The sequence below is a fragment of the Bactrocera dorsalis genome, chromosome 1, assembly GCF_023373825.1.
Source record: "Bactrocera dorsalis isolate Fly_Bdor chromosome 1, ASM2337382v1, whole genome shotgun sequence".
Taxonomy (NCBI): domain Eukaryota; kingdom Metazoa; phylum Arthropoda; class Insecta; order Diptera; family Tephritidae; genus Bactrocera; species Bactrocera dorsalis.
In genome coordinates this window covers 73871893-73885514 of record NC_064303.1, presented here as the reverse complement: position 1 = coordinate 73885514, position 13622 = coordinate 73871893, and the positions used below count along the sequence as shown (strand labels likewise).

General features: G+C 32.7%; 1 protein-coding gene across 1 annotated transcript in view; it reads right to left on the bottom strand.

Moving 5' to 3' along the window:
* Positions 1-12931, bottom strand: part of LOC125776860 (protein Wnt-10b) — a 595050-nt gene extending 582119 nt beyond the window's left edge. The window contains exon 1 of the mRNA XM_049450534.1: positions 12022-12931. Within this exon, the coding sequence (XP_049306491.1) occupies positions 12022-12284 (263 nt within the window). The 5' untranslated portion in view covers positions 12285-12931. The remainder of the gene's footprint in view (positions 1-12021) is intronic.
* Positions 12932-13622: the final 691 nt, after the last annotated feature.

Below are 13622 nucleotides of genomic sequence, written 5' to 3'. Positions count from 1 at the left end.
GCGATAACTCGATGTCGATGGAGTCTCCTCAATACTGGCTCGTACAGCTTCGATATTTTCATCAGAACGTCTTGTGCGTTGTCTGGATGCATGACTGGCATTACTGAGATTACCGGTGTTCACAAATTTTGCGTATAAAGACTTAATTGTGTTCTTAACTGGAGCACTTTTCACTTTATTTTTTTTGCGAAACGCACGTTGAGTTAACACAATTGAAAAGCTATTTTGAATGTAAAGCTGAACAATTTCAGCGCGTTCTTTTGGAGTGTACTGTTCCATGATATAAATTGTCTTCGAATGACGCTTCTAACGCGGTATGACATTAGCCGATTTGTCAGCGCTGTTAAAAGTTACAGCGTTGCCAGATGGGTCAACTTTAAATGACCTACCCTGTAGTAATACAGGAAAGAAAGTTATTGTCCGATAAATTTTTTGTTTTAAGGTTAAAATTTTTGGTTTAAGATTAAATACTTTTATCACTTCAATGATGTTTGGTGTGTATACTGCTAAGTGAAAGAATGGAATTTAAAACCAATTCCGGCTATTTTAATAACGTGCCATAATAATAATAAGATAACTTCACTCACCAAATTTGGCATCAGTTTGTTAAACAGTTTCTGAGATATAGGATTTCACTCAAAGGTGAACGGTGCCACGCCTATTTTATTTATTATATTATTTATATGTGTATATATATAACTCTTGCCAACAGGTGCTACTTCGGACTAAGTAGGCAATTGAGAAGCAAAGTCCTCTCCCGACAAACAAAAACCAAACTCTATAAGTCACTCATAATTCCCGTCCTGCTTTATGGTGCAGAGGCCTGGACGATGTCAACAACAGATGAGTCGACGTTGCGAGTTTTCGAGAGAAAAGTTCTGCGAAAGATTTATGGTCCTTTGCGCGTTGGCCACGGCGAATATCGCATACGATGGAACGATGAGCTGTACGAGATATACGACGACATTGACATAGTTCAGCGAATTAAAAGACAGCGGCTACGCTGGCTAGGTCATGTTGTCCGGATGGACGAAAACACTCCAGCTCTGAAAGTATTCGACGCAGTACCCGCCGCGGGAAGCAGAGGAAGAGGAAGACCTCCACTCCGTTGGAAGGACCAAGTGGAGAAGGACCTGGCCTCGCTTGGAATATCCAATTGGCGCCACGTTGCGAAAAGAAGAAACGACTGGCGCGCGGTTATTAACTCGGCTATAATCGCATAAGCGGTGTCTACGCCAATTAAGAAGAAGAAGTATATATAATTTCAGGTCTAGGTGAATACAACTTTATTATCTGTGCAGCATTTCGCAACAGTACAAATATTAACTATTCTTTTTTAAGTAATTTCAGAAATTACCAGAAATTCATATCTCTTTATTAGAATACCACCCTTAATGTGCAAAAAAAAATCTTAACTCTTCCTTTCTTCTTTTTTTAAGTTTCAACCACATTATTCAAAATTAATATTCTCCCTTCACTATTTTGAGTATAACATTATTAATATGAGGTACCTCCTACTTACTGGTTAAGGAAAGAAGGTTTGCCAAGATATGCTATCTATAAATTATGAGTGCGCCATCTTCTGTAGTATAGACTAATATAATATAAATTAAATAATTATATTTAACCAACCCTATGCATGTATTTATTTTAGTGTTATTACACTGATATCTTTAAAAAATCCTTTCGAAAATTTTGGTCGAATAAACGCATTGTGAAGAATTTTTGTTTCCGTTATTTAACCCTGTCACATTTCTCAAACCTTTCTCACGGTTCGAAATTGTCGGTGATGACCATGTGAACCACGAGAAGAACGAGAATGCATTTTAATTGGAATGAAAAAATTATACGTAGGTATTTTTACGATAGCGATAAAGAATTTAAGCAGATACCCATTTTGTTAACAGCTTCATAAGCCAGCTTTCAGTAGGAAATCACTGCACATCGCACAAATGTCTGTTGAACTGATAAAAGACATTGTGTTGCAATAAAAGTGTCTCGGCATTCGTTTAACTCTTTGCAACCAATTCAGCAATCGTACAAAAAACGCACTACTAAAATCACTGCACAGTGTGCTATTCAAACAAAAACTTAGGAGTATAAGAAACTATATAAAATAAACTATATACATAAACTTCACCATGATCAAATACGGTTATTATAAAATGCAGAAAATAGCATCTTATGCCCTAATATATATGTACTATATGCACATATAAAACTGTATGAATATATATAAAAGCTAGGTATAATAACAATACGCCTATAACAGCTTAATCTTTTTCCAAAACGATCTTTATTTAAACCACATGTATATGTACTCGTATATAATTTGTATGTGTGTACACGGGCTGCTGCTTGCAACATGGTCACTTTCAGATCACCAATGCGATTTTGATAGCGGCTGTCGTTCTAACGCTCTGAGTCATCGTTGGTAATGATTGTGTATATCTTTTGAGAGTTTTTATTATACCCTGAACAGGGTATATTAAGTTTGTCACGAAGTTTGTAACACCCAGAAGGAATCTTCGGAGACCCTATAAAGTATATATGAATGATAGATATGTCGAGCTGAGTCGATTTAGCCATGTCCGTCTGTCTGTCCGTCTGTACGTCTGTCTGTCTGTATATATACGAACTAGTCCCTTAGTTTTTAAGATATCGTTTTGAAATTTTGCAAACATCATTTTCTCTTCAAGAAGCTGCTCATTTGTCGGAGCAGCCGATATCGGACCATTATAATATATAGCTGCCATACAAACTGAACGATCGGAATCAAGTTCTTGTATGGACAACTTTCACATTTGACAAGATATATTCACGAAATTTGGTATAGATTATTTTCTAAGACAACAATGTAATCTCCGAAGAAATTGTTTAGATCGGTTAACTATAGCATATAGCTGCCATACAAACTGAACGATCGGAATCAAGTTCTTGTATGGACAACTTTCTCATTTTTTTACAAGATATATTCACGAAATTTGGTATACTTGTAGATAATTTTTTAAGGCAACAATGTGATCTCTAAAAAACTTGTTCAGAGCGGATTACTATAGCATATATGTAGCTTCCATACAACCTTAACACATAGTTACTCACAGAAATGCACCAGTGAAGGGTATTTAGCTTCGGTGCAACCGAAGTTAACGTTTTTTCTTGTTTTTTTTTTATATCTATGTTTGCATATATACATATATATCTCATCTGCTTGGGTGTATATACAAGTGTGAACACTTATACACACAAACGAACACATGCATATCTACCTAAAACTTGACATTTTAAAATCCAATTATGTCAAAGAGCTAATAACTGATTACATATAAATTAACAGATAGCGTTTCGCAATGCTTCGTCAGTACCGATAGGTTATCAATATCAATTGTATGTGTATGTAAGATAAGCTTGGCCGCTTTACGACCAATCGAAGTTGTAGCATGGCGACGAAGGTGAACGTGGAGCCTTTCACTGGCAACTTCAACCGCATAGGCACAAGCTTTTTTGGGAAATATTCAGTTATCGTTAATTATATTCAACCCGTATATGTATGTATGCCGGGTTATAACAGAACTATTTAAAAATGTACTTATGTACATTTCGCTTTAATTTTACATTAAACGTTTTGAAAGATATCTTTCAAAGATGCTTTCTCAGATAACTGAAAACATCACCTTCCAAAGATTTGTTAAAATATTTAACTAAATATTAAACAAATTTGGAAAATTTTCTTGACGTCCTACAACTGTGCCTTTTATACTTTTACATCATATTGCTAATAAAATAAAAATAGTTTTGTTCACCAAACGGTTGTTTGTATCACCAAACACTAATCGAGACAGATCAAGACGAGAAGAGATCAGAATAATGAGACGAATGTTTTCGAAAAATTTTTTCTTTCTTTACTTTAATGCTTTGTAATGTATAATGGAAATTAAAAATTCAACCTAATTTTGACACACCGGCATACTATTATAAGAAAACAACTCTCTCCGAATTGCAATAGCATATGTATCTCACAGACTGACCGATACTTTTGGTAATATCCGGTATATATGTACTTGTAGGTAGACTTGACAAGTTTGTTCCGCTTTTAACCACTTTTAGAATTAGAATAGCACTACTCAAGGGCACTACCTACGCGAAGTTTTAATCGAATTTTTTTGTTGTGCTTGATTTGTATACTGAGAAATATAAGAAGTTTATGGAACTTAAAAGTGTAAAGTATATGGGAAAAAAGGGTGGTTGTGGTTCAATTTCGCCCATTTTCGCTCTGCAAAATAGAAATATCATAGTAATGTTACGTACCGACTTGGAGTAAAATCGCTTAAGTAAATCCCGAGATATGGGGCTTCAGGTAAAAGTGGGCGGTGCCAAGCCCATAGTTCAAATTCAACATCAACCCCTATAAAACTCTTTTGTACCATCTCGGGTGTAAAATTTTATTTCATTACGCATTTATTTGTATATTTACCGCATTTTTAATATTTTTAACAAAATCGTTATATTGGGAGTGAACGGGGTTGTCATCCGATTTCGTATATTTTGACACTGTTTGTAGGGGTTCTTATAAGATCTGAGATCCTGAGTAAATTCGGTTATTCCAGCTATATGGTTTAGGAGATAAGTACATTAGACTTATTAGAGGACGAGGCCACTGCCATGTTTTTACTATTGCAACATGCAGCATTGTATAATAGTTTTGCTCACCTAAAGGTTGTACATATCACCTAAAACTAATCAAGACAGATTTAGGGTTATATATACATATAAATGATCAGGATGACAGAACGACTTGAAATCTGGGTGACTATCCAGCAAATTAAATTCTTGCCCACAAAACGCCATTAACCAACATCTATAACGTGCCATACCTGTAAGTAAGCACTAAATTTAGATAGAAAACTCTAATTTGACATACCGGGGATCGAGGAGAGAATTCTTTCTCGACAGTAATAACTCTGGGTATCAAAAATGGGTCGAATACTTCCCTGAGCACCCTAATCCGGCTGACTTTACTTCACATGAATGGTGATTGTATGGGTGTATGGGAGTATCAACCCAATTCTTGTTTGGTATTACGAACTACAACAATTTTCAGTTGAAGTTTCATTACTATTTCCTATCTAAAGAATTACGATGAAAAAAAATATTGGGGCCAAAACTGATGTGCTGTGCATAAGAAAAATACTTTGTGATCGGTCAAACTTATTTGTACACTATAACATCAAGTAAGCCAAGGTTTTACTGACAATTATCTGCTTTAAGTAAATTTTGTTGAAGATTCATAAGTTATTTTTGGTTAAAAAATGTCTATGGTTGTTAAGAATGTTTTAATTACACTGGATCACAAATTTGAATTTGTTTTTTGTTCCACGGATGCCACTATCCAATTTGTATGTGAAATGGCTCGCTGATTTCGATAATCGAGTTAATTTTTTTTTTATGGATACATTTTTGAGATATTTGCAATTTACCGTTATTCGACCAAAAAAAAAAGGTGTCTTCATTTAATCATGTATATCTCACTGACCAGTTGAGCAATCTTGCTGCAAATTATAGAAAATAAAAGTGAATGAAATTTCCTAAAAATATTGTCTACTTCATTTTTCCATAGGCCTTATAATTTCTGAGAAATTGATTAATAACTTCGTGTTTTTAAATTTTTTTATGAAAAAAATAAAAAAAAATAAACTTTGGCAAGGAAAAATTTTAAAACAAAAGATATTTTTAAGTTTTTTTTTATTTTATATGAAGTCCTGTTTCTTTATAAAAAACTAAGCTACCAACGAACAAAATCCATGGATAAATAGGAAAGTTGTACATGATCAAAGAAATATATCCAAGTCGCGCAAAGTCAATGTATTCGTATATGCGTATGTAGTGTGTAAAGTAGGGGTGGGATTGTTTTCGAATATCATTAGAATAAACTAATAACGCTATTCATTTAAAAAAAATCAAATAATACTTTTAGAACAGTAATACTCAAATACTATTGTAGTAGGTAGTTTGCACCGTAAGCTAGAGGTGTTAGGTTCGAAACCCCTGTAGTCATGTGTGTAGGTATACAGGCAGATTTCCTAATGCAAATAAATTTAATTCAAACATGCATACCTATATGCACACACACATATGTATCTTGGTAAATCCATTATTTTTTTCAAGGCCAACATAGCAGGTAGTATTTTCTTTTCCCGGCTCGTTAATATGAAGGAACTTTTGTTTAGGTAGGTTTTGCCTTTTTTTTATTTTTTGGCGATCAAGCTATATATAAGGATAAATGCCCCTTGAAAGTTCATAATATCTGTAAGGCTCGCTGGTTCCAGTTTATAATTACAATATAAGAAACCGTGAGCTATTTTTAAAAATAAAATGAGTAAACGTACGCGAGAATTTGAGTGTACCAACGATCCGGATATGTTCTGTTACATATGCGGTGAATATACTCTTGTGCGGCATCGGAGGCAGTTTACAGATTCGATCCAATCTATATATTCAAAATATTTTGGTATTGAGCCTAAAAATATTGATAAACCATGGACTCCGAATGTTTTGTGTTCCTTGTGTCGAATAATATTGGTTCAAGTTGTAATGAATTTTTAATGGAAAACGAGAGAAACGTTCTATCAAAAGCGCAACTAAACGATTGGATTAGAGATTTGGAATTATCCAAGGAAAAAGCTGAGCTACATGCCTCTCGTATGCAACAATTTCAATTCGTGTCACCCCATGTTAAGGTGACATATTATAGAAATCGTCACGAACCATTTGCCAAACACTATACGAAGGAAGACAATGTATGCTATTGCAAAGACATTCCAGGGTTATTCAAAGAGTTTGGTCAACCATATGATTCCGAGGAGTGGCGATTGTTCATAGACAGCAATAAACTGAGCTTGAAGGCCGTATTACTGCATAATGGCAACAAAAAGCCCTCGATCCCGATCGCGCATGCAGTAAACACGAAGGAAACATACGAGGTGATGGAGAAATTGTTAAAATTCATCAAATATGAAGAGCATGATTGGAAAATATGTGCCGATCTTAAAGTCGTTGGAATGTTATGCGGTCTACAAAGTGGCTACACAAAACACTGCTGCTTTCTCTGCAAATGGGATAGCCGAGCTCGTAAAGACCACTATTGCATTAAGGATTGGCCGGAAAGAGTTGAATTTACAATTGGTGTGGATAATATCAAATACATCCCACTTGTAAAGAAGGAAAAAATCATTCTTCCGCCATTGCACATAAAGCTCGACCTCATTAAAAATTTTGTTAAGGCGTTGGACAAAGAAGGCAAAGCATTCAATTATTTGCAAAATTTTTTCCCAAATATTTCCCAGGCCAAGATAAAGGAAGGGATATTTGTTGGACCCCAAATAAAAAAGTTGATAAATAATGACCAATTCAAAGGACTATTGTTACCAGTTGAGGCAGCAGCGTGGGATTCCTTCGAAATGATTGTTTCTTCAGTGACGAGCATGGCGAAAGGTTTCACCAGTAAATGAAATTAATTGAGAATCGATACCAAGGTTTCTGGGACGTCGGTCTGATGGGTGACTACTGTTGGTTTCTCATAAGAGAAACCGATCCTAAACTAAATAAACGACAAAACAAAACACATAATCATTTCGACTATAATGTAAGAACATCAACTTAAGACAAACATAACACATTGTTTTAATATATATTACTAATATATAAATAAATGAGTTTATAAAAACTAAAAACGACATGAAAATTGACTTTTTACTTAACAGAAACAGCGCCCACCCCTACTTTACACACTACATACGCATATACGAATACATTGACTTTGCGCGACTTGGATATATTTCTTTGATCATGTACAACTTTCCTATTTATCCATGGATTTTGTTCGTTGGTAGCTTAGTTTTTTATAAAGAAACAGGACTTCATAAAAAATAAAAAAAATTTAAAAATATCTTTTGTTTTAAAATTTTTTCCTTGCCAAAGTTTATTTTTTTTTAATTTTTTCATAAAAAAATTTAAAAACACGAAGTTATTAATCAATTTCTCAGAAATTATAAGGCCTATGGAAAAATGAAGTAGACAATATTTTTAGGAAATTTCATTCACTTTTATTTTCTATAATTTGCAGTAAGATTGCTCAACTGGTCAGTGAGATATACATGATTAAATGAAGACACCTTTTTTTTTTGGTCGAATAACGGTAAATTGCAAATATCTCAAAAACGTATCCATAAAAAAAAAAATTAACTCGATTTTCGAAATCAGCGAGCCATTTCACATACAAATTGGATAGTGGCGTTCATGGAACATTTTTGCTGTAAACCAGTGTTATTATTCCTTTTTTTGTGTAGTGGATAAAACACATGACTGACGATTAATAAAAAAGTATATTCCTAAAAATTGTAGTTTGTACCAACTTTTCATGCTCGAAACACTTCCCACAGTTTCTTAATGATATATTTGCTGTTTCCAAAGTGTAGCCTCGTCCAGCTTCGGGATTTTTCTCCAGAGGCTAAACAAATCATTCACCCATTTATGCATTTGTACAAAATAACTGATTTAAATATTATTCATACAAATGTAGTTATTTTCAAATACAGCTGCATCTTACTCTCCTCTTGCTACAGACACAGGGAGTGTTACCAACAACCGTGGTACTAGAAATAAATTCAGAACGATATCTATTAATTTATTTCAACAATATTTTAAAAAGATCAGTAGTGTTGTTTTATGAGCAATTTTTCTGTAATAGCTTGAATTTCGTTTTATAAATTTGTTGCATGTGTATCCGTCAATCCGTGAGTTAATAACATTTCTAATTGTTTAAAATATTCAAAAAATCAATTTCATAATTTTGCTTAGCAATGTGAGTTGGTTCATCTTCCTTCTCTTATTGAACGGTCTTTTCTATTTTTTCAAGCAAACCGTTGTCGTTTCTGATCGAAAATACGTGCATACATACATAAATGTGTTATGCGATATTTTGTGTGCAAATCAACGGAATAATCGCATTAAACACATAGCAACGTAAGCCATAATTTAAATAAATAAATAAAATATGTGAAGAAAATTACCAAAATGCCTCTCTAGGTAGTTGCCTAATTGCCAACATGGGCCGGACCCGCGAATGTTATCATTTCCGAAAATTAGGTATATGGGGAACAAGTTTTCAAATAATGCATTAAAACAATAATTGCATTCTTATTTAAACTAAAATTTTTGCTTTTTGTAATAGCAAAATAGAAAAATATAAAAAATACTATAATCCCAAATTCGTTTTATTATAGCTTTATTAGTTAAGGAAATATGTACATTTCTTAAAAGTTTTTTCACTCATAAATAGATGTCCATACTTAAAGCAACTCGTACTTAAATAACATTTTTGTGCAACTAAGCTATGTCACATTATTGGTTTTAAATTAATGGCGTTTTCTTGGTCGTGGCAAGGTCGATTTCATAGGCCAAAAATAAAAAAATAAAAGATTGAAATTTACCACTGTTTGTATCAAAGCTATTTCATAAAACTAACTATAAATACTTTTTTTGCTCTATACCATTCGTAGGGGCTACGAAAAGCGAAAGAAGTTAGACAATATAAACACGCGGACTGTGCAGAGAAAATAGCTAAAAAATTATCTCTTATAATAGATTAAATTGCAATAAAAAATCGTATTCAATCCCCATAAATCGAAGTGAGTATTGATAATAGAGGTGTATATTAGATAACAAAGTACTTTTTATGTAATAATATTATATGTTGTTTTATTATTTTAAAACAATTGTTTTATAAGTGCCCTTTTGAGTGGTATGTTTTTCTTCATACATGGATTTAAGGTATACAAAAAGTTGTGATCCTTGCCTCGCCCTCAAATGAACTAAGTTTGTTTATATTAGCTAATGTTTTCTAAGTCCATGCTTTTGATTTCAGCTGAAACTTTTTGCAACTTTCTTTGTTCTTCATGTTATTCTACCAGGTATGCCATTTTTTGTGTGTTATTTTTTAAATTTTTTTGTATTTACTTGAATGTATATTCGTGAATATTTTATTGTTTTTTATTTTTTTTTGTCATAAATATATAATATATACATATTTGAGCTTTGGTTTTCATTTTATAATTTTCTTACTTCTATCAAATGTTTGTTTCATACGTACTTTTTTTAGGCACATCATATCGGTTGTAAACTTTCACGCCTATATACAATATAATATTACATTTTTTGGTGTTTAGAAAACTTGTGAATGTAATAAAGCTTCCGTATCTACTTATTAGAAGCTTCGTTAACAAAAAACTTGATATTAACTTTTTACCCTGCTATGATAACATTTTAAAGTAAAAACAGTTATCCTGAGCAAATAAAGGTCTCAGAATCTGATGTTGAAGTTGAGATAAAAAAATTATTGGACCACATTGCGTCACAAATGTAATTAATGAACGGAATGAGTCGCTGCTTCCAGTGTCATGATCTCAAGCTGGCTCCTATCAGAGTCATTACATTGCAGGCAAGCGGCTTCTAGCGAAGGCTGACGTATTTTCCCAATCACCCCCTTATTTTGACCTATTTTAAATACATCCTCAGAGGATAATACAACGGGACATTGCGTCACAAATGTAATTAACGCACGGAATGAGTCCTCTAATTACCTATTTTCAATAATAATATGTATATTAGGGTGTGTCATTCTGAGGCAACATTTTTTTTCAACTGAAAACAGGCTCAAAACTTTCGAAAATGTGTAAAAAAAGTCACTCAAAAGATGAGCTCTTAATATTAATATTAAGAGGTGCCTATTTCAAATTTTCTGTTTTCCATATAAATTACATGAAAAAAAATCATTTTTTTTGTGGTGGTTATTGTGCGGAGGTTTTCTATGTGCCCCGATAGCTGCCGGTAGGGATGCTAAACTCGATTCCGATTCTACTCGAAAATCGATTTTTCTCGTAATATAATCGATTTTTCGGAATCGATCTCCAGTAGTCGAAGTCGATTAAGAATCGGTTCTTGACATTCGAAAAATCGATTATTTTACGAGAAAACTCGATTCTCGAGTAGAATCGGGATCGAGTTTACCATCCCTACTGGCAGCCATTGGGGCACGTATAAAACCTCCGCACAATAACCACCACAAAAAAAATGAATTTTTTTCCATGTAATTTATATGGAAAACAGAAAATTTCAAATGGGCACCTCTTAATATTAATATTAAGAGCACATCTTTTGAGTGACTTTTTTTTACACATTTTCGAAAGTTTTGAGCCTGTTTTTCAATTGAAAAAAAAAGGTTGCCTCTGAATGGCACACCCTAATGTATATGGCTTTGATGGCAATTCGGGTCAGAAGGAATAAAAGCAGAAATTTAAAAATATGCAAAAATAAATCAATTTTATTAAAATCAGTTTTTGATTTAGTTGAATAGTATTCAAAAAATTCCTTTTTTCGTTTATCAACTTTTTTAATTTAAAGTAAATAATTGTGCAATGGTCCGATTTCGTCACAAAATGCTACAAGAGTAAACAATTTTAATTTCAAACACGAAATTAAAAAAAATAATAATTTTTAATTTTATTCGTCTTCTGAGCCAAAATCAGTTCAAATAAATTTTAGAACGGTTGCTTAGCTAGATACGTTCACTATTTTCTAAGGTTTTCTTCATATTGAAACAATGCAGAATAACTCCCCAAAACAATTTTTTAGCCACATACTTGTAGTTCGACATATCATTGTTGTTGTATACGCTTCAAAATAATATCTTATACTGAAGGAAAATTATGCATTAGGACAGTAGCTTTCAATGCCTGTGTGGAAATTTGGGACAATGGCATGTAATCTATGTACGTCATTTTTGGACTAACCGCACGAATATAGTTATAGATTCAATATAAATTTTCATTCTTAAAAAATTGCAAAATTTATAAATAATAAAATATAAGTTATTAGTGGAATAGCTCATTATGATACGTTCGATACAAGTTAGAAAGTTCATATTTTTGGCAGGCGAAATATGAAAATATAGGTATTATTACTTACCATTCCGTTCGACAAGATAACATTAGAAGTATAATGAATTGCAATCCAAAATGACAAAACGAGTTACGCGAGCATTTGGTTAGTTTTACAAATGCGAAATAGCTCCTCGATTTATCATATCGTGAGATGATATTTGTTTTGAGTTTTTTAGTGGAGGATTGCGGAAGCAAAGAGTTTTGATGTAATCGCTCTTTCTGGTATTCCGAATGTCGAAAAGACAAGTGTTCATAATGTTTACTTTGGTTAAAGCACAACCAAAACATTGCACAATAAATGACTATGTATACTGTGGATCTCTAATTTAAATATTTCCTCTTCATTGGTGCAAAAGGCCAAGACTGCTATAGATTGTAATAGCCAGCTCATTGTTTGTTGTGTCCTGAAGAAATTGAAAGTATCAAACATATTTGTACTATTATGGACAGTTGATGCGATCACTTTCGTGATTGGACATTATATTTCTTTTTAATCACAAATATATCCAAAGCAATTCATAATACATCTTTAAAGTATTAAAATTCATATATTTACATATATTATGTTTTTCATCTTCAACGTTGTAAAATAAAACTGCCATGATATTAGTTATTAAAATGTTCTAAGAAAATTCTAAAACAAAGTCTATCACCTTATTTTCTTATATTAGTTATATAATAACTTCCTTTTATTTCACATTTCAAGTTTTACCAAAAATTATTTAGTAATAATTCATTAATGCCACACAACAATATTATAGTTGCAATCGTTAATTAAATATGTCATTTTTACTAATATTTTTTTAGTTAACCAGTTTTTTAATTCAATTAAAAACATTTATTTTACTAATTTCTTTTTTCTTTACTTAACTTTTTTTATAATATTTTGCCAACACTTACACCCTTTCGTGCAGCGTTCTCACAAGTATTTGAAACGACATGATAGAAAGTTTGTTAAAACACCGCAGATTTGACTTCTGTAAGGGCGAAATGGTTGGCATGATTGCCGGCTTGCCGCCTGCTGTTCTGCGCGTGCCATACACATTGTGTTAGATAACAGCGTACTTGTGGAAAATCAATGTTATTTAACAGAAATAAGGAGCATCTGCGTATATTCGTTTCTATTACGGTCGTCTTACAATTGTGGCTTCCACACATGTATACGATATATGTATGTATATCAATGGAAATTATTAGCCTTGTTTCATTTGCTAAGCTGTTTTCTAACCAATTTCCGCATAATACTTATGTATATAAAAGTTCCTTTCAATAGTCTACTTTTTGTCTTTTGATTTTAAATTGTTGTTATAATTTATCAACGATAATTTTATAACTGAATTAAGATATTTTTATAACTAAGTTTGTGTTATTTTTTTCAAACGACCGAAGTAAATGACCTTTTTATTGTGCATGATGTACAAAATAATGCAATTTAAATTGCAGTTTCTATTGCAGGAAGCAACATATCATATCATTTGAAGTTTGATCTCTCGCTTTGAGCTCGCGAGCGAAGCAACCCTATCTGCTTCTAAATGAACATAACAAATCGTTCCGCTGTCGTTGACTACACTATATACTTACATACGCCACTGATTACTTATGAACACCAATCACAAAGCAATATAT